A 23,798-nucleotide genomic window follows, 5' to 3' on the forward strand; every position below is an offset into this window, starting at 1 on the left:
ATTTATCGATTGCACTGGACACTACGTTACTACATGCCCTTGTCACAAAATTACCGCTTTCCCTAGTGAAATATTTTTTGCATGCCCTAGTCACTTATTTATCGCAGGGCCTGGTCACTTATTTTCCGCTTGCATTGGTCACTCATTTACAGCACGCCTTGGTCACCAAATTACCGAATGCCCTAGTCACTTATTCCCGTAGGCCATAGTCGTCTCTTTTACCGCTTGATCTGATCACTCATTAACATCTTGTCATGATTACTCATATACCTCGTGGCCTGGTTTCTGCGTGTTTTGGCCACTCATTAACCGCTTGCCATTGTCACCCATTCTCCGCATGCCCTAGTCACTTCGTGTCCAGTTCACTCATTTTTCGCGTTCGGTTGTCACTCATTACCAAACCTCTTGCCCACTCATTTACCACCTACCCTGATCACTCATTTACCGCCTGTGTAGGTCACTCATTAGCCAAAAGCCATGGTCACTTATTTACCGCATGCCCTGGTCACTTATTTACCGCAGGCACTGACCGACAATTTATCGCATGCCCTTTTGACTCATTTATTGTAGGCACTGATCACCTATTTACCGCAAGCTCTGGTCCTCTATTAACCGCGAGACCTGGTAACTCATTAACCGCGTGCCCTGGTCATTCACTGACCGCATATTTACCACATTCTCTGGTCACTAATTTATCACAGGCCCTGGTCAATAATTTATCGCATGCCCTGCTTCTTCATTCACCGCAAGCCCTAGTCACTAATTTACCACATGGCCTGATCATTTATTCACCTGGTGCCCTGATCGCTCCATTAATACGTGCCCAGGTCACTCATTTTTGCGTGCCCATTTCACTCATTTACCATCTGCCTGGTCACTGATTAATCGCAGGCCCTGGTCACTAATTTACCGCTTGCCCTTGTCATTGATTTACCGCAGGTCCTGGTCACCATTTTACCATGTGCCCTGGTCATCAATTTACCGCAGGCCTTAGTCACCTTTACGCCTTGTGCCTTGGCCACTCTTTTACCGCATACCCTACGCCATTATTTAAACCTAAGGCCTTTGCCACTCATATACTACTTGCTCTTGACACTTATTTACGGCATGCCAAGGTCACTCAATTACCGCGTGTCCTGATTTCTCATTTAACGCATGCTCTGGTCATGCATTTACCTCATGCCATGGTCATGCATTTACCTCATGTCATGGTCACTCATTTACCTTATGCCCTGGTCACTCAATTATCGCGTGTCCTGATCTCTGATTTAAAGCATGCTCTGGTCATGCATTTACCTCATGCCATGGTCATGCATTTACCTCATGCCTTGGTCACTCAATTACCGCGTGTCCTGATCTCTCATTTAACGCATGTCTATGTCATACATTTACCTCATGCTATGGTCACTTATTTATCTTATGCCCTGGTCACTCATTTACTGCGTGTCCTGATCTTTCATTTTACGCATGTCTAGGTCATACATATACCTCATGCCCTGGTCATTCATTTGCCTCATGCTCTTGTCACTCATTACTCTCATGAGATGGTCACTTATTAACCTCATGGCCTGGTCACTTATTTACCTCATGCACTGGTCACTCATTTACCTCATGCCTTGTCACTCATTTACCGCATGCCCATGTCATTCATTTAACGTAGGCCACGGTTACTCTTTTACCGCATAACCTTGTCAATCTTTTACCACAAGTCATGGTCACTCATTTACGGAGTACCATATTCATATATCGCATAACAACTGTATAATGCACACATAGTTAGCCATATTTTAGCGGCCATGCTTCATAGTTTTGCCTGTAATTAATAAACGAAACAAATACTGTAGCATTAAACAAATATTTATTGTTTAGCATTGCGGCGTTGACATGTTTAGGGAATAGAAACACTTTATTAGTGCGGCACAGCTTTTTACCAAAATAACGTTAAACGGAGTGGTTGACAGTATAACTACAATATATAATACATTTTCATAATGGCATATATGATGATAATTCAACAGAAAAAGTCAGGTTTGTGACACAAAAAGCAATCAAAAATACTGTATTATCTCTATAATAAAAACGTAGCACACAGTGGAACCTCGACTGTGTTACACACAGAGCAAAGTAAATAAATCCTTGTGTCATCAGTCTTGAAATAATGACAATGGAATGGTATAACTCTATGTAAGCTTTGTACACCAACAATACGGAAGTATTGTGCCATTGCACACACATGCAATCAACTGATAATGCTAAACAGTTCAAGCATTGTACGTCCTAACTGTCCCCTTAACGTTTTGACCACACGTGACACATGACTTCTGCCTATTCCCGCATGTGTTACAGGAAACAAGGTGACCACATGGCAGAAACACCAGAGAAACTTCATTCCGCTTACAATAGGAACAAAGAGACTTGTCCCGCAGGTGTCGCTTTTCGCGGGAGAGTACCGGCGCCATATTTTGTTTCACGGTAGAAGGAACATTATCTGTAAATATATGATCGATAAAAATCGTCAATTATAGCAGAAAAAGAACATAATGTGTATTATCTTATCCATAAAACCACATCTCGATAAATCAATATATGGATTAAGCTACACGTCAAGAAATGTACAAATAAATAAAAATGATCATGAATGCATGTACATAGAATGTAATATAGAGCAATTTAAACTAAACGGACATGTCAAGTAGCCAACATCTTCTTATGGAAATGTGTACTCGAATGTCACCAAACACTCAATCTTGAATCACGCAAATCAACATTAAACTACTGTCACTTCTTAAGATATTAATATAACCTGACAGTCTTAAACTGGTATAGAAGGCATACAATACGGTATTCATTAAACTTCTTACGTCATTTCCTAACTAAGTCACTTTCCTAGTTTCCTAGTATCTCTTGATTCATTTGAAATAAAAAATACATTTTGTTCATTGACCTTATTTAAACCAAACAACTAACTTAGATGTTAAAAACACTTACACTCTTTAAATTTGAATATGTGTTAAATCTTATTGACCAATATATTTTTGTACTGTTTAGAAGGGTATTGCTTGCTAACAGCATAATTATATGCAAAGGGAATTAAATTAAGTAATAAAGTAAGTCATACACTCATTTTCTTTTTCTGTACACCCTTTGAAATGACATGAAATAAATATAGAGTCATTAGGGATCAAAATTGATAAAGGTATGTAACAGTTCCTTAACACCAAAATACTTACCCATAGATTTCCCATCAATAAGGTCTTTTTCGTCTTCCATTGTCAGTATTTCCTGCATTAGACACATCCCAGTGATGGCGTTTCCTCCTAGAATGTTTCATTAAATAGGTTAGAAGTTATATTAAGGTCTGTAAGAATACTTTAGAGGTAGATAAAAAAGAGAGTATAACTAAAATAAGGTTTTAAAATAATAAAAAATGAAATACGAGCTGACTGGCAGAGTTTTAACAATAAGGCATTCACAATAGTATTCCTAATAGGCTCTATGCGTTTCTATAATAAACATGCACACATTTATAAATATCAAAGTGTATACCTTTGGATCTCAGGACTTTTACAATCGCCTTTTTAACCAAATCTTCACTATAATCATTTTGCAACACACTTTGAGCTGCTTCTGTTTTCATCAATTTGTTAATATCATCAGATGAATCTTGCCTAGCTGGAAAACAATAATATAGGTTATTATAACCGCTACTGGTGCTGCATCACGTATTATATTGTCCCACAGACGAAGTGTCGATTTGGAAAAAAAAAAGATTATTGTATTAAGAAGAAACTTCTAAGAACAAATGACATTGAGTCAGAATTCTTATAAGTATGCATTACTTTGCGTATGTCTTTGGGCTTTACATTATATTTTATCCATGGATATTTGTAAATCGTTCATTGCATGGCTTGAAGAATGATAAAAGTATTTAATTCAAGCGGTTTCTTACCATTAGGTGTAGATAATTTAGAGATGTCAGCTGTTTGCACTGCTCCTGTTTCTTTCTAGAAGTAATGCAATATATTTTATGTATTTAGTACAATCATAAAGATAACAACAGCTTATAAAATCAGCCTTAACCTTTCGGCGATGATGGATGATTTTTATATGTAAGTGACCATAATGCCGCTTTATAAGGAGTGCAATAATTTAAGTTCTATTACCTCGTTCGTCAGTTCAAGTGCAAGTTTAACCAGGTTCACGAATTCCCTCCCTTTCTCTGAAACCACGTGATCACAATCAAGCGAAAACCGAGCATGTTCAGTCCAAGGGTCGTCGTTCTCTGACCAATTTCGCAATCCTGTAAACATTAGAAACAAACATATATAACAAGAACTATAGTGTTCCTTAGAACTGCTTTATTCTACATGCACATGTATTTGATAGTCACGCATTGATTATATATCGTTGATCTCAAACCACGCATTTGGAGGGTGATGATGTGTTGTTCATAAGCTAGTACTATAGTTCATTTTTTTAACTCTAAAATCCATTTTGAAATATAAACTCACCTATCCCACAATAAAAACAACGAGTACAGTCCTCAGTCCCCGCATAAAAGAACCCTGCTTCTGATAAGATCCGTGTAGAAGCAGCAATGTTTTGACAAGCTTTAAAACTGTCCAGTCGCGAAGCCGTAGTAGTGTAATTGAGATATTTTGGAAACTTTGTAGAGCTCACTACGGCGCTTGAAGAAGAATTTGGTGTTTGCCTTGCTGTAGCAATGTTTCTTGCAGTTGATGAAGAGTTTTGAGTTTGTCTCTGTGGCTTTAGACTGGTCTGACTACTCTTTGCTACTAATGATAAAAATGATAAAAAAAAACATATTAACAAGGACTATTGCTTACGAATAATTTCAGCAACTGCCATGTAAAATCAATACAGTTTACATTAAAAGCATGTTAATTCAAACAAATTATACACTCATTATTACCAAATCATAGCTAGCAAAAGTTAAAATATGTACAAGCCTGTGTAATACGAGCTATGCATGTTCAGAAAAGAAATTGGAAAATATTTATTAAAAAGTAAACATGCAGCGTAGGCAAGTTCAGCTGAAATTATGGTATACTCGTCAAATTCATAGCCTCGAAATAAAATGTACGGCCTATTCTATAGCGAACCTTGTTTTTCCAAAGACTGATTCCGAGGGTCTTCCGTAGGCTGTACTGCAACTGTATAAATATCGGCCACAGCCCTTCTGATATGCTTAGGTGGAACCAATAAACCCGTTTGCTTTGGCCCCGAAAGAGGAGCAGAAAACGTCGTATATTGGGTGTTCTTGATCTGAGTTGAGGTTACGGGCAATGATTGGTACTGGCTCGTCTTGTATGCGAATCCTCCTTGTGGCACAAGACTGGTTGGCTGTGCTGTTTGATCAAATCTACCCTTGGGTGATGTATTTCTACTATTGCTGGAATAGGACGACGGTGCTGATGTCAAATGCTCTGGTGGATATGAAACCATTTGATTATCCCACAAGGCATTATCCATTGAAGTGTTCGTTTTTATATAATGAATCGGTTATGTTTAACCGCTCTGATTTTGACCTGCAAAGATAAAATCATGACCTGAAATTTACTGCATATTTGTAAATTACAAGTAAAACAGTTGATGGAATTTAATTATATGTAAAGAGTAGTCGAACATAAAAAAAATAAATAGCTATGTATTAAGAGGTCTGCACACATTTAATTTAACAAATTAAGTTTAGTTTATACAATTGTGACATTCACTGCTACCTATTACGTCAAAGCTGCGGCAGTTGTAGATCAATATCCAATAAACTATTAGTCTGATACGCTGTAGAAATTATTTTACACACAGGAAAAGGAAGGGTTGTTTGTTAATAGAGTATATTGAAAACGATTTTCCTTTTGATATAAAAAAGATCTTTCCAATACAGTAAGCAAACATACATTGTTGTTTAAGACGCCTAAAATAAATAATTTCAAATAACACCATCAATGTGACGTCATCAAAAATCAACAGTGGAAGTATATTAGAATATTTGAAGGCAAATGAATTTTTGATCAGAATTCAACGGTAATATTTTACTTGTATGTGTGAGTGGTCTTTAAAAATTAAAAGTTCATTACAATTGTGAAAACCTTATTTGAATGTTTTTCCATCCTCATCTTTCAAACGGAAATGCACTGAATTGGTAGCAATAAAATCTGCCTTTATATTTATATTTTTGTTGAGAACCATATACTAGATTAGAAGAAATGATCAGCACTCTACGATTCCTGAAAAATAACTTTATATATATATATATATATATATATATATATATATATATATATATATATATATATATATATATATATATATATATGAACAAATATTCATACAAACTTGAATTATTAGAATTGTTCCATGCCTCGATTTTTTTGTAAAATTTAATAATCATGACAGGTAGTGCGCTACCTACTATCTCAAAATATTAGCATTGCTATGTTTTGTTCATGGCCAGAGGCATCTTTATTGCCAATTTTGCTCGTTAAACATGGTAAAAATAGGAACGAAATTAGTAAGGTATATCTTTGAAATACTTTTTAAGGTTATTTTAATAATTTACTGTTGCTTATGTGTCCGAATTCTTATTTGTATGAGGAATAGATTCAGAAGTCAAATTCAACAACAAAGACATGTTCGCGAATGAAAACAATGAAAATATTGCGACGGTATATACAGTTGTTTTACTCCCCCCCCCCCCCACTTGCCAAATTCTTTGAAAATAGTAATTTCATTTCAGAAAGTCGTTTGATCGTTAAATCATGCACAATTTACTCAACTCGTCCTTTACATGGCATAACCTACATTTGATACTTAACAGTTTTCATCCATTTTGTATGCCAAATAGAATAAAGTCTAACATGCTATGAAATATCTGATATTTCACTTTCCGAAATCTATTTTTAGTTGTATGTCTGCTAATATATAAGGGGGATTCCCATAATATTATGTATGTATTTTTGTTATTACAATGAACTTTGATTTGTAAATAGAAACTTGGTTTTAATAACAATACTGTTTTATTCATTCACGAAATAAAATAGTTTATAGACATTACTATTAGTACAAACCTTCCGAGTGTTTGTACACAGATTAGAAAGTGGGCGTAGATGATCTTCAATTCTACAAATTAAATCCCCCCCAAAGAAAAAAAATCCTCAGTTACTCAACCTTTTAATATATTTTGAACCCTACTACATATTAACAATTGTGATGTTGCAAAGAACTTTATTTTTATATAGTATGTGATAACAAAGACGACATATCGTTTTTTTCATGTCAATTTAAGCAAGTCAGGTGTCCTTTGTTCACTCGTTCCAATACATTTATGGATAAATAAGAAATTACCAAATGACAAATATGAAAAGGGGGCGGACGAGTAAAAGTTATACATATATAGATCAGTTTTGTACCATATATGCAGTTGGTTTGATTTTTGACACATCAAAATAGAATAAAACATCACATTTGTTAATAAATGTTTCATTTAACATAAATGTCTACAAAGAAGTTTACAAAGGGTTTGTTCAATCATTCAATTTTAATCACGTCTTACTCTCCAATATTGTTAAAACTATATGATAATTTGAAGAACGCATCACTGCATCTACGTATAGAAACTATTTATATGATTTTTACAACTTTTCCACAAAAAACTTATTAAAAAAACCAGATAAGAGCAAATCATGACGTATCAAATTGGTCTTACCTTCAAAAAGTCCATTCAACGGCTGATAACATTAAACGAAATGTCTACCTTATAAAAGTAAATATGTATTTAAATAATCAATTTGGGTTTTCATAGAGTGGGATCCCAGATCAAGAATATCCACATTAGGGTTCTGACATAGGTAAAACAGGTTAACATACTACGTGGATAATATAGAATATGCTGTGGTAAGCATTGATGATTAATGATGCAAGGAATGCTGCATATGTAACGCATAAATCATTTGAACGTACAGATAGGATTACTTAAGAGTATAATTGCTTTGGCGAACTAATTAACTGTGTGACATAATTATTATTTGCGAATAAAAAATAATAAATATAGGTGTTGTTTTGATAAACGACGTAGATGGAGGATGGTCACATTTATCATGCCTGACATATGTTTATTCTAGTACAGCTTAAATACACAAGATTTGCTATCAATTGAAAATTATATATACAGTATATAGTAGGTATCTGATATAGGTTAATCAAAGCGGGATTCCAGATTTAAAAATAGCCATGTGTCTACAGTATATAGTAGGTATCTGATATAGGTAAAACATGATTGCATGCAGTGTGGATAATGTCGTTCGAATACAGGCTAGTATTTGCTGTAGGTATTTTTAACAATAACATATCGATCAGTAATTATGCAAATAATGCTTTATATAAAAATACAATACGGATTACTTCATTCCCATTGTATCCTATGGCGAACTAATTAATTTCGTATCGTGGCTGTCATATGTGAATATCAAACAATAAATGTACATTAACTACCTTTTCAAAATAAACGGCGTAAATGGTATGATGATTTAACATTTAGCATGCATTTTTATTTTGCAAATTCTAGTACAGCTTAAATACACACAATTTGCTTAAAATTTTCTAACTTGATTTCTTGTCTATGGCCGTCTAACTTACATCATTTCCGTATGCTTCCTTTTATTTCCATACCAACTTGATATATTTCGTTGAAATGCTTTGTTACAATTTACAACGCTATGTTTCGGTGTTGTTCACAAACATTTTGTCTTAGAAGATACAATAATTCGTCGAAGATAAAAAAAAGTTCTAGACATAAGGTAAACTAATTTCCCTAAAAATCCTATCACGAAAAAAGACGTTTCTTTAAAACTGACCACGATATTGAGGAACAACGGTCGACGTTTGATAAAATATTGGGTAAACACCGACTTTAGACTTTCGATTTTACAATTACAAATTCATGGGCGATTAAGCCACAATGCATTACAATGTTAATCAAGCAATTGAATGGACAACACAAATATGTTTCATTTTAAGTCGAATTACGTAACAATAAAAACAGTATGATAAGAATTGAATTCAAACGAAGAGAATGACCCTTTCCTAGATTTATTTTATACGACATGAACTATTCCGTTTTGTCTATTGTAACACAGTAACATGCAATTACTTGAATCCAATAGTGGTAAATATTTGACAATAACAGTTATATGCAGTCCTTTTTTAATACAAAGTTATTTCTCCACATTCTGATAGCATTGGCCCATTGTCATACGTGCAGAGTTCTCTTGGTAGTCGGCATCTTTTGCTCCACTTTGGCTATCGGTTCCATGTCTGAAGAGATTAACAATAATTTCGTATCAATTAAAAATTACACTTCCTTGTGGTATCTTTCGATATACGGTGTAGAATTCATGAAGTCAATTTGGAAAATAAACGTTTTCATTGTCTTACAAAAAACGTAACTACGACAATACATGAATTCATTCAATAAAATATATATTCAAATTTAGCGTTGTTATCGTCAAATAAAGTATTCAGTAATTATTAAATACGAGAAGGGGTTGTTAATGTGCAAAGTATTGCTAACACCTAGAAAAGGAACCAATAAGTCTTGTATTATGAATTATTGAAGAGTTTGTAACGAGTTCCGAGGCTGTTTTACGCATACTTAAAATATCCGCCTCCAAAGCGTATTTACTTATGTTAACTAGATACTGTGTCCGTTTAGTATCAATTATGCGTATTGAATTAACACAAGAATGCTAGATCCAAGTTGTTATTATACGTATTTAATGAATTATATTTGATTTAAAAGATAAACTCACTCTGATACAAGAATTGAATCTATACAAATATGTTGTTACCCAAATAACCTAATTACTGTCATTATCAATCAAAATCTCAATCTTGTCAACATTCCTCAACATCTGGGCAAGAAAAACCACTCCACCTGTCGTGATTTCTCCTGCAATAAACACGCTTATCTCTCCTCCAATCATGCGTCTAGTATCAAGGCTAGCCCTGTCTTCGCCGGTTTTCAAGCTTCTGATACACTCTGTGGCAACAATTTGTTTGAACCACTACATAGATCTAGCAATATCGTTTATTTTGTCTAGGTATTGTGTAGAATGTTATGCGATATTGTAAAGAGATTACCTTGTTTCAAATTATTTATTAATACTCAATCCAGACAACACAGCTCTTGTCGTGTGATATGAAGCATGCTGAGAAATAACAATACTATATTTTATGGACGATACTAATTGATCGTTGTCCTTTACAACCGGGTAAAACATAGATACTTCTCTAATTACCTTCGTGACTGGAAGTAGACAAATCGCACTTCGCGCTCTTGAAACATATAAACAGTATTGGGTGCAGTCACTGTTAAAATATGCAATATGACATTATGTATGTAGTTATTGCATATACTTCACGAGATATAGACATATAATACAATGAGCGTCAACCGCAAGTTGTGTATAATTTCAACCACTATATAACGAGCATAATAATTCTACATTCGCTAGCAGTATTTGGGGGCGCAATCGACGCGATCTCCCCCTACAGTTTTTTATGTCAATATTGGATATATATATTATTAAAAAAAATCACCAGAATTAACCATTGCACCGACGAAAATCAGAAGAGCGTTCTTATAGAACGACCTCAAACCTTTATCGTATTTCAACCTTTTATTGTTCAACTTGGTTCAACCGGGGTACACCGGCTTCCCTGTTGCTTCCCTGACATACCTTCATTTATTTATTCGGACGTAGTAAATTGCAGTTGACAACTTACCAGTCTTACAATTATCATAAAGGTATTCATCAAGACAGCCGTTGAAGCAATATCCAACTTCATCACTTATTATTTTCTCGCCAACGTCCTTACATGCATTCTGGCCGATATTAATATTTGATGCATCATTGAAAGCAGTTTCTGTAGTCCTTATTACTCACTCTTCCAAGACATTGTGTGCATTGCATGTCATGTTACAGAATAGGTCATGAACTTCCTGTAATTCACATACGCCTTAACAATTCATACAATCGATGAAATTAGCATCACAGCTAGATGCAATTCTAACGCCCCTATGAACACCTATTAAATGAAGTATGCAAGTACTTGAACCATCACTCTTACATATATTGTCACACCCGCTTGAGCAGGTAAAATTGCAGTTATTTGTGATGTAAACGTAGCCTGGTTTGCAATGTATGCAGTTAAATTCGGAACTGCATAAGCAATTCTTATGATAACACACACTATCACATAAGCATCCAATCAGGCCAAGTATGCAATCTGTATATAACGTTCCAGTGAAATTCGACAATCATTTACAGGTACAATCTTAACACTTTAATTACGCTGCAAGTAGATCGCGTAGTGATTTCAATTTAGCATTAAACTTTATTACTTAACTCTTTGACATCTTAACTTTGTTTGCAATTATACGCTTCACTGACAATCAATTTAAAATTAGTTATACAAATACACGTTAAAACACTACATTTGATTAATAATATTTTTCACAAATTTACGAACTACTTCCACGATGTACTGGCATACATCCGAGGTTGTTCTCGATAGAAAATGACCGAAAAGTTCCGAATGTAGCATCTAACACCGGTGGATTTACACAATCATGCTTAAAATTGTTTTTGTACTACGCTTACTGGGCTCCGCATGCTTGGCATTGTAGTTAGCCGAAAAGATTGTAATATTGTAAAAGAAAAATAATTATTATAATTGAAAATCCTTTATAAACTTTATAAGCAATCAACATATTTCATCAATTCAAGTGGTATCCTTGAGCAAAATGAGCATACATGTAAAAAACATTTAATATACAAACTCATATATTTAAGCATCAAAAATGAGCAGTTCTGATTATTTTGATTTCTAGTGTATTATCTTAAGATATTCAATAAATATGAATAAAACATTTGAGTGAACCATGCTAGGCGTTTTAAGGTAAGTTTGTTCATAAGTATTTCCTTTATATGTTTGGCTAAAAGGTTACCTCTAAATATGTATACGGTTAAAATATGATTTTTATCTGCATATTCTAAATGGAACACTCTAATTTTAACGTATTTGTAATTAGACAGTTAACGCAATAAAGCAGTTTTTAATGTTTTTTCCGTAGCAGTACATGCTTGATCCACATGTAAAATTGATTGCAGCTCAAGAAATGGCCACTCAAACCCTGCGTTATTTTTCAATAGTTTAAACTTGGATGCCGGTAAAATGATGTTGAATATAAAAATGACAACTACCCCAGTGACCAGGACGAGTATCCAGACACTGAGTCTCAGTTGCACAACACCAGCAAACTAACTATTTTGATTTTGATTTAATGAATATGCCAATATAATTAGACATACAACATATTTGTCTAAGAATAAACAGCACAAATCATAGACTCCTTCGAATTCGATTAACCTGTTGCAAAATAATTATTTAAACAGATATATATTCAAAGGTACCGCCGAGTCATAATGCTACACGAAAACGTCTTGTTTCGCCATTATTATGACACAAAATTTAAATAAAAACCTAACCACTGCAATCTGCAGAGCACAGCATTAACCTTTATTGTGAAAAAAATATTTGTTGATTCATTTTGCCCATCCGCCGGTCATAAAATGGAAATTCTCAGAATGTTTTTTCTTACAATTTTGTATCATTAAATTATTAGGTGTTTGACATATGATTTTTTTCACAATATCATTTAACTAATATAGTACTGATTACGACGAATCCATCGTGATATTTATTTTTCCAAGCGTCCAATCGACAGTCTTGAACAAAAATAAAATTGAAAATAATTCAATGATGGCAATCCGTTGCCAGATGTTGGCGTTACCAATTTACTATTCTATTGCGTAATCCGTGTGAAAATGCCACTATTGGTGGAAATTAACTCGACGACTTGACCAGAAATTAATGATTTAACAGTTCAGTTGTTCGTACAAAACAAAACACAATACCGTCAAGTTAAAGAAAGTTTATTGTTTTTCACAACATTCGAACATCAAAACACGGTACTTTAGGGTAATTAAACGAATGCAATCGTTCAACAATGTGGATCACATAGATAGCAATACTGGAAGGAGCGACATAAACTAAATTTTGTCTTTGCAGTGTGTGATTGGGAGAGAGAAACACGTTCAACCAGTTATATACGCACTGTGCCAAAAACAAAATATGTAAATCGGTCCTCTTTTCTCCTCCTGCATATGCCATCAAATGTTAAAGCTGAATAGTTCATGCTTTGTACGTCCTAACTGTCCCTTTAACATTTTGACCACACGTGACACATGACTTCTGTTTGTTTCCGCATGTAGAACATGACACAAGGTGCCCACATGGAAGAAATACGAGGGAAACTTCAAGCCGCTTACAATAGGAGCATACAGTATTGTTCCGCAAGTTCTGGTTTTCGCAGGAAAGTACTGCCGCCATATTCGGTCTCTTGGCTGTAGGAACATCTTCTGTATGTATAAAAGTTCAAAACGTTATGTTGAAAGCAATAATGTCTAATAGTGTAATTGGCACTACAAGGACAAGCCTAGAAGCCAACGTCTCCCTATGATAAGGTGCAATGACAATCAATCATGAATCAAGCGTAACAACATTTTACTACTGTTAGTTCTAAATACATCAATATAATCCGACATTCTTTAACTGGTATAGAATGTGACCGATGCTCTACCTTAAACCAAGCCATATACTTTTAGCATTATTTGAAAAAGTATTCCTAACGTGTAAAATAAATGGCCTTAAGTACATTATGTTATTGAAGGTATTATAGTGTTTACCTTTGCTCTTTATGTCAACTGAAATTGAACGTGCAATTATTCATTTTGCAGCTTATCAAGGCCGAAAAAAAAATTGTTTGTTATATTATTTTTACAGTCTCTTTTCTGAACAACCCTTCAAATAATATCAAAATAATATGGTACATAAAATCTAAGTGTATTAGATTAACACAAAGATACTGACCCATAGTCTTCCCGTCAGTAAGGTATTCCTCTTCTTCCATTGTCAATATTTCCTGCATTAGATCCATACCAGTGATGGTATTTGCTCCTGTAATGTAATATTCAATGTCAATGGGTTGGAATCATATTAAACTCTGTAAGATTAGTTAAAAAAGCAGTTACGTTCTTTATACTTAAAACACAATAACTAAAAATGACGTCCCTGTTCATCGCAATAAAAATCAACTGTAATCAAACTTTAGCAAGCAAGTAGCAATACAACATTACGGAGGTCTAGCTCTGAGATACTCATATTATGCGCACATAAGGATAATAAATCATTCAAGTACATTTCGAATTGAAATCTAAATCATTGTCTAGCTTCCAATCATGTTTTTAGATAATGCTTATCATAACATGAAAGTATTACTTAATGTAAAACATAAATAATTATCACAAGAACGAAGTCATTCAAAGAATAGAGCATACACTTTTCTAATATAGTAAGAACATTTAACGAGAAGCATATACTTATGTTAACACTGATTGGAATTATAGGACAAACATTGTATTAAAGAGCCTTATGCCGGCTTGAGCAGTGTTCTTCTTTCAAGAATATAGTTACATGTTCTAAGGTTTAAAAACTAAATACGTTTACCAAACAATATATTACACATTCAATGAACCATTCGTTTACTAACTGAACGAAACGGTCGCTAACTCCAAACTCTAAGGTAAACACATAAAAGTGAACTATCGCCCGTTAGGCAAAAACAAAACAAAGCACCTTTAAAATATTTGCAAAAAACACAAACACTTCAATATATTTACATCAACTTATTTACATGATAGAATAAAGAACTCGACCAACAGCTATATACATCACCTGCACATAACAAAGTCCGATTCGAGTATTAGTGTTTTAAAAAATCAAATTTTCCCTTACATGTAATCATATTTACAGCTCGATTTAATGTTAAAAATAGGAACTAACACCAATTGTGCCATGACAAAGATGCCTAATTTGAATAAAGAGAGGGTCGGACATGAAATAGGTTTCAATGTTTTAAGCAATAAAACACCTACAAAATGTTAAAGGACAGACGGACGACCTGGCAAACAGGATATTTAGTATAATAATTTTCTCAGAAGTATAGGCAAATCTATTTATGGATGAATACTAAAAGAGAATACCTTTGGATCTCATGACTCTGACAATCGCCTGTTTAACCAAATCTTCACTATAATCGTTTTCCAACACACTTTGAGCTGCTTTTGTTTTCATCAATTTGTTAATATCGTCAGATGAACCTTGCCTAACTGCAAAAAAATATGTATATGTTATTGTAACAGCCACTGGTGTTGCATCACAACATTAATTAGCCCAAAGACGGAGACTCAATTTTACAAAATAGCTTGTTGCATTAAGAAATTCAATTAACTAAAGCGTTAATCAAGAGCAATCGACTTTGAGTCATAACTATTGCAATTATACGGTACCACATGTATACACATATTCCTTTGTTTTACATATGTGTTTAATGTATATACGTTTAGCGTTGATTTCATGGTTTAAGGAATAATATAAACATATGAAATCCAAGCGGTTTTTTTCTTACCGTTTGGTGAAGATGGCTCAGAGACGTCAGCTGTTTTTGCTGTTCCTGTTTTCTTTTAGAAATAAAATATCAATTATATTCTAAGTATTTGGTAAAATGATATAGTAGAGACAACAACATGGTTTAAATTAAACCTTTACATTTCGGCAATGGTGGATGTGATATCTGTATGTGTCCACACTATCACTTAATGAGTAGTACTGCTACTGTAGTAATATCATTACCTCGTCCGTCAGTTCCAGTGCAAGTTTAACCAGGTTCACAAATTCTCTCCCTTTCATTGAAACCACGTGATCACAATTAAGCGAAGCCCGAGCATGTTCAGTCCACGGATCGTCGTTCTTTGACCAATTTCGCAATCCTGTAAATATGAAAACACATGTATAACATTGTCCCTAGAACTGCTATATTCTACATAGTAAATCATCACAGATTAATAATATATATTGAGTCAATTATTTGTTTCTTTGGTAGAAGCATAATCTTAAGTATGATTGTGTAGATTGTAAATTTGCCTTTCCAATGAGGTAGATAATTGCCTATTTGTTTACGTCTCTTTAAAACGGTATCTCATTTAACTAGTAATTTATTCTATAGTTCGTGTTTAACCTCTTTAATATAGTATTAAATTTTTACTCACCTATACCACAGGCAAAACAACGCGTACAATCCTCAGACCCCGCATAAAAGAATCCTGCTTCCGATAAGAGCCGTGTAGAAACAGAAACGCGTTGACAATCGTTAAAACTGTCCAGTCGCGTAACCGTTGACGTGTACTTTGGATATTTTGGACCCTTGGTACGGTTTACTGTGGCGTTTGTAGAAGAACTTGGTGTTGACTTAACTGCAGCAATTGCCGTTGCAGTCGAAGAGGGGTTTTGAGTTTGTCTCTGCGTGTTTGTACTAGCACTTCTACCATTTGCTACTTATGATGTTGAAATTGTTTGTTTTGTAAGTCACAAGAACTATTTCTGAAGAATTATTTAAGCAACTGCCATATAAAATCAACACAGCGGACATTACAAGCATATTCTGTTTTAAAAGTATTAACTTTATCGTGTTTTGAAAATATATATTAAGATTAAATACCGGAATACGGACGATGCATGTTAACAGAAGATTTTGGAAGGTTTCTGCTCAATAAAGATATTGGATAAGTTCAATTTGGATGGAATTATGGTGTAATTGTTAAAATGTACCGTACCTAGCTGTTCCCGTGACTGATTTTGAGGGTCTTCCGTAGGCTGCACCGCTAGTGTGTTGATGTCGTCCACAGCCCTTCTGATATGTTTAAGAGGAACAAATACACCTGTTTGCCTAGACCCCGAAAGAGGGGCAGAGAAGGTTGTATATCGTGTGTTATTGGTCTGAGTTTGGGCTACAGGCAATGATAAGTACTGGCTATTTGCTGTATGGTCAAATCTGCCATTTTGTGTCGTATATCTACTGCTGCTTGAATAGGACGACGATGTTGCTGTCAGATGCTCTGGTACATATGAAGCCTTTTGTTTATTCCAAAAGGCATTCTCCATTGAATTGTTCTTTTCTAATAATACGAACTGGTTATATCCAAACGTCTGCAAGGATAAAATTGAAATTAACTGCATTTTGTAAATAACATGTAAAATAGTTCGGTGGTATTTACTTATATGCGCATGTAGGCGAACATTACAAACCAAGGGCTATGTAATATGAGGTTTGCAAACAATATAGCCGTTCTTGTGTAGTGTAGTGACGAACGAATTGCATAAACTCTTTTTTAACAGTAAAGGCGTGATCCAGACCCGTTAAATATATCTAAGGGCATTAACAAAATATCGTTTCAAATAAAAAAATATATGGTAACGCATAAAAGGCTATTTCAAACATATACGAATTCAATGTTGCCCTTTTTTTTTAAGCGGCGGCAGCTTTGAACCAATTTTGATCGACAATTAATACGCTTTATAAATAATACTAACACACAAGAAACAAAAACTGTTGTTTTTAATAGAATAGGTAAATCGAATTGCCTTTTATCAAACATAAGTGTTTACAAAACAGTTATAAATATAAATGAGCGAACCTGATACGCCTAAATAAATTATTCAAATGACACAATCAATGTTACGTCATCATGAATTTTTAGCAATGGAAGTTCAACCGCTAATTTGAAGCAAACCGATATTTTGATCAGAATTCAACAGAAAGCTTTAACGATCTTTACGTGAGTGGTAAGCAGAACAGTCAGGCAAAATTATTTTATGCAGTTACTTTTAAGGTAACGGCATTTTATTGGAAATTCGTTTCAATTGTGAAAACCTTATTTCAATGTGCTCCAACCACATCTGTCAAACGGAGATGAACTGAATAAGTAGCAATAATGAATGCCTAAATATCGATAATTATATAGTGTATACTTTTTTTATACATATTCATACTATTAATCATTTGGTAAAATGCAATTATTCTTTCCAGTAACCAACTATCGGTGTCTCTAGTAAGGTACAACTTTGACATACCTGATAATTGAGTATATATTCTAGTGATGTTTTTGAGTCTGTATACTATGGTTTCAAAAGTAAAACAAAACAGTAGGAAAACGAAACATTCGCAAATAAATATTACATAAATTTACAGTTTGGAAGAATAAAAACCAAACTTAGGACGGTATATACAACAAAGTTTGGACGGTATATACACCAAATGTTGGACGGTTTACACGTCAAAGCTAAGACATTATATACACCAACTTTAGAACATTATAAACAACAAATTTAGGATGCTATATACACCAAATGGTAGACGGTAAATACACCAAATTTAGAAGGGTAAATACACCAAATTTAAATATACACTACATTTGCGACGGTATAAACCCAAACATTAAGGAGTACACCATTTAAAGACGGTTCAAAATTACACCAAATTTAGGACGGTATATACACCAAATTCAGGACGGTACATACACCAAATTTAGGAAGGTACACACATCAAATTTAGGACGGTATATACAACACATTAAGGACGGTATATACACCAAATTTAGGACGGTACATACACCAAATTTAGGAAGGTACACACATCAAATTTAGGACGGTATATACACCAAACTTAGGACATTTGAATACAGGCTGCACTTATTGATCCCTAAAACAATCATCAGTAACTCAGCGTTGCTAGCTACTACACTTTAACAATTGTGATAAATACAAAAAACTTAATTCTGTTTTTTTCCTTTCTTTTTTATGAATATGGTAAGTAAGGCGAGATTATAAGTATCTTCTATGGCCGAGAGTGTAAGATAGGTTAATTCCGACCCGATGGTAGGGTGTTTTGCGGAAACGAGGTTTACCGAGTTTCCGCAAAACACCCTGCGCGAGTGTCGGGATGAACCTATCTTACACGAGCGGCTATGGTAGATGCTTTTTCTCCCACCTCAGTTCAACAAAATTAAGTTAATATATTTTTTTTGCCGGAACTCTTTTGTGCTTAGTGAAAATAACTGCGTACGGATATGCAATAATTCGTGGTTGTCATGAATATTCGCGCAGTGATTCAGAGTATGTAAATGGTCTGATCGGTCTTTAAATAGTTAAAGAAGAGTGAAGCATTATTTCTTGAAAGGTGCGTGAAAACTGTTTTCTGGTGACATTTGAAGCGAGAAATAATTAACTCACGTTCTAAATATTGCCACCAGACAAGGTTTCCATGATGCGCTACAGACGACAGTCTTTAACAAGGGAAGTAATTACAATGTGGTGACAATTAAAAGAAGTTCCATACGGGCATTTTATCTTCGCCTGTGGGCAAGATAAGAATTTCTAGCATGGTTAAATTAATGGATCTACTTATCTGAGGTGGGAGAAATAAATCTCTTATCTTTAAGTCAATCAAATAAAGTGAAATGTCCGTTTTTCTTTCCTTTTGATACGTACATGGATTAAGGAGGAAGTATCAAATGAATGACAAATAATAATAAGTGACTTGTATACGTCTATAGATTTAATTTCTTACAATACAAAATTATATCTTACCACTGTACTTTATAAATTGTATTGTCAGTGTTATAATTCTTGTTTAATTATTGACAAATATATATGGGTTATGACCTCACATGTGTTTATAATTGTTATACCTATTTACAAACAACTGAATGTTCCCTTCAAAGTTGTTTTCTTAAAATTAGATGACAAAACGTTTTTGCAATCTTCTTCATGCTCCCAAAATTTAATATTATATTAAAAGTCACAGAACTTTCATACGATATGATTAGATTTTAATTACATTTAACTGTGTCTACGTCTAAACAGATATGGGTGTGGTATGTACAAATGTTATAACCTATCATGTATTTTTGTACTTCCCTTTCGAACACAAACTAAAAAAAAACAGACAAGAGCATAATTATGAAGAAATATGAAAGTGTACATACCGTCTCAATGTCCATATATAACTGCTGATATCAATAAACAAAGCGTCATTAAATTTATAACTACGAATGTGCATAAGATAGATTAAATTTCATAAGGCGGGATTCCAAAGTTTCACATGATATGGTAGTTTTTAACAATTATTAATACTGTGAATTATGTATCATATATTGTATAATGTATGAATATGTATACATATGATAGATATAAACATTACGTCTTTTCAGTTTATGTATAAAAGGGGTAGATGGAGTGATGTTTACATTTATCAAGTATTTTTCTTCAGAGGTCAAATGGAAATATTTTATTTAAATTATAAGAGCTCAAAAACGCAGAATTTTACAAACAATGCCCTAGAAGTATGATGGAAATAAATTTAAAATGGGAAAGATCTATACAATTTTAATTGCTGTCTTATTTTTATAACACTGACAGAATATTTGACATTTTTCGTGGAAGGGGAATTTTATTCAGTTAAAATAAATTCAATAACAACCCAACATTTTGACACCAGAATACAACAACAATAAAAAATACAAATGCTGCTTCAGAATTATCTTTCAATGAAATCATCGAGTAAATTTCCTCACAAAATAGCTATTTTTAATATTATTGTTTGAACGATTTGTAGCCAACTTCAAGCGCTCTCTTTCTATAGAAACAATCATTCTCAAAAAGAGCAAAATAATAGCCCTAGGCATAAATTATATTATTTAATTCCCGTTAAAATCATACAAAGATCATAATTATACAGGATCGAAGCTCGGCAGAGCCATAATCAGGCCACATGATTATATGTGTGCACAGTTTTGACTACCTCATTTCAAACGTGCAACCACTATAAGGCATAAAAAGACTTTAATGTGATGGAACCAGTAGTTGCCGTTTCAAAAAACATATTGAGCGCACGAATGTTGGGCACCAAAGTGTGACGAAACTGCGCTCAGTAATTTTCGTTATCGCAAATCAGCCGTTTCCGTTAACATTATTTACTCGCAAATTGAACCTACGACATGCGAAAGAGTATTGCAGAATTGTGTAGTATAATTCAAGGATTATAAACACAGTTACGTGGTTATTTTCATAAAATAAGACTCAACCATAAAAATCATTTAGTATTTAGTTCGTGAGTCTTGGTAAATATTGTCTAAATATTTATTTTTTTGATTGGACAGTATTTCAACGCATTATTTACAAAATTTAGCTGTCGTCCATTTCGAATATGCTCTCAAGTACCGCAAAAGGAAACTTTACCTCGTCAACGTGTAAAAGTAAACTAAATGGATTATTGACATTGACGTCAACTGTTACTGAGTCGGGTACGTTTCTGTCATACATGTTATTTTTGTGATAAACTTTGACTGTTTTCTTTCGGTATGAATACAGTATATCTGTTGAAACACAACATATGTAGTATTTGTTTTCTTTCGGTATGAATACAGTATATCTGTTGAAACACAACATATGTAGTATTTGTCATATATTTCGAATAGCACAGATGATACGGATTAAAAGGACAATAATAAAGTATATTCGGTTAAAGGAAGAGTAAATCTTTGAGGAAAAAGGAGCATTAGCACGGTTTGTATTAGACTGAAATCAGCAACCAGCTGAATACTAGCACTTACCGACTGACTAATCGGAAGGCTGTTTTTAACCACACTTAACTCAACATTCAATCCCCCAAGTGTCGAGCTTGAATCCACGACAGCTGGAACACAAGCATTGCGCTATAACGATATGGGCTAACCGGGTCGCTGGTTGCTACCCATACATACTACACTGCTGTCACAAGTAACATTTAAGGTCTACCCATGGAATCTTGTCTTTTACTCCTGAAACCAGTAAAGTGAACCTTGGAGGAAATGACGCCCGGTGTGGGGCTCGGACCCACGCTCGCCGGAAAACTACCTTTTCGAGCCCACTGAGATAACAATACGGCCGTATACAAATTGCAATGTGAAATAATTACATTTTTCACAATTTATGTTCGCACATCATAAGTGACTATGCAGCGCTCGAGCCAAGGTAGGTTCAATTTAGGTGGTTCCCAGTAACTGCCTAGTAAAGTAAGGAAGGTTGGCACTTACGGAAGATATATCTTATGTCAGCCTAGCAGGAGTTTAAATGTTTTAGTCCACAAAATAAAGAAAGGAGATTGAGGGCAGCGGCGCCCATAATTGATAACGTCATTATGTTTACGCTTAAGGGGACCGAAAAACAAGAAGTGTTGTATTTTATAAAGGAGACTCGTGAGGATTGAATTGTATTTAATAAAAGGAGGAAATATAAAATAAAAACCAAATAATAATAATAATAATGATGATTGTAGGCTAATAAAAACTGTGAGAAAAACTCCTTGCATTAAATCAATTAATTATCTCTTATAGTTCATGCATATCAAATTGGTCAAATTCATTTCACTGGGGCGATTCCGACCAATACAATATTAATGTTCGTACAATATATTATACCTGAACTTGTTATGTTAAAGAGCCCCCTGGCTAACGAATTGTGAAAAAGAGAAGTCAGGTAAAAATGATTTAATATGCAGTTCATATCACATATCTTATTCTGATATTTTGTAAATACGCCACACTCGTTGTGAGAGCGTGTGACCTTGTGGGTAAACAAAGTATCAAGAGAAACTCTGCGTGTTCGGCTTGGGGATAACAAACCAAACTTACGTGCGCCCAGGCCGGGACCAATGACAAATTGGTGAAACCAGAGTGTGCTAATAGAAAAACCGGTAAAAAATGTAAATATATTCGCACAATATTAAACTGTTCTGTCGGATATTTTCCGAATAAATTTAAAGGGTCATTCATAATAAACACAAAATAACCAACATTTGCGATATATTTTAACAAGAAAATAATTATATGTATAGTTTTTGTTATCTAAATTACACATTAGACATTAGAGAAAATGTTTCAGCGGCAGCAGGTAGCTGGACTGTTGGCGGGCACAGTATCACTTATTCACCTATGATATGCTATTATATGCTTACGTTGTGATTTGTTAAGATTCACTGGTTCAACATTCCACTGAACAAAGTGAGCATTTTTGTTGATATGAACTGCTATAAACCAAAGGGTCAATAAAACGTTTTCAATTTCCCTATTACAAAATTGATGTCTTTCTTTTTGATCATAATCTTTTCACTATTTACTTTGTAAAACTACTTATATCTAGGATATTCGTCTGGCCCCAATTTCTCGAAACTTCTTAAGTCCCTTATAACATGATTAAGCTAATCTCACTATTTCTGTTGTTCTATTAAATGTGTTATATTTACTTCTTCAATTTTTTGTAGAAATTATGTAGGAATAATCTGTATGATTATCAGAATAAACCATTTTTCATTTGTTAAAATCCATTTTCAGTATGTATTTTGGCTTATTGAAATAAGCGACTTAAGCCTGTTAAGCTTAAGAAGTTTCGAGAAATCGGGACCTGGTTGTTTTTAAAGATGAATGTCTGCATGGAAATTGATATGATGCTATGGTGGATAACCACCACCCTAGATGATTTTATATTTTGTAAAACATAATTTAAGCCCATTTTATTTTATATTAAATCGATATTCAATATTCGATAGTACGCATTACACCCAAAAATCATTTATTAAGCTTTATAGTTTATATTCATAAACATCATATTCAGGAGAAGTGAACTGCTTCGGAACCATAATTCTGGATGCAGATTTTTTAGTTATTGCCCTTGAATCATAAAATAAATATCAATGATGTTGTTTGATTCTGTACCAGTTAGGA

The 23,798-nt window shown here is 34.0% G+C and overlaps 1 protein-coding gene across 1 annotated transcript; it reads right to left on the reverse strand.

The window, feature by feature from the left end:
• Window positions 1-1,841: 1,841 nt before the first annotated feature.
• On the reverse strand, window positions 1,842-17,725 carry LOC128204542 (uncharacterized). The gene is made up of 15 exons (XM_052905954.1): window positions 17,721-17,725; window positions 16,815-16,891; window positions 16,251-16,532; window positions 15,835-15,971; window positions 15,611-15,662; window positions 15,186-15,311; window positions 14,014-14,100; window positions 13,282-13,502; window positions 5,124-5,511; window positions 4,512-4,796; window positions 4,164-4,300; window positions 3,950-4,004; window positions 3,547-3,672; window positions 3,231-3,317; window positions 1,842-2,488 (listed from the first exon to the last, which is right to left on the reverse strand). The coding sequence occupies exons 1-15, from the start codon at window positions 17,723-17,725 to the stop codon at window positions 2,262-2,264; spliced, it is 2,292 nt and encodes a 763-aa protein (XP_052761914.1). The 3' UTR covers window positions 1,842-2,261.
• Window positions 17,726-23,798: the final 6,073 nt, after the last annotated feature.

Source organism: Mya arenaria, chromosome 10 (assembly GCF_026914265.1).
Source record: "Mya arenaria isolate MELC-2E11 chromosome 10, ASM2691426v1".
NCBI lineage: Eukaryota > Metazoa > Mollusca > Bivalvia > Myida > Myidae > Mya > Mya arenaria.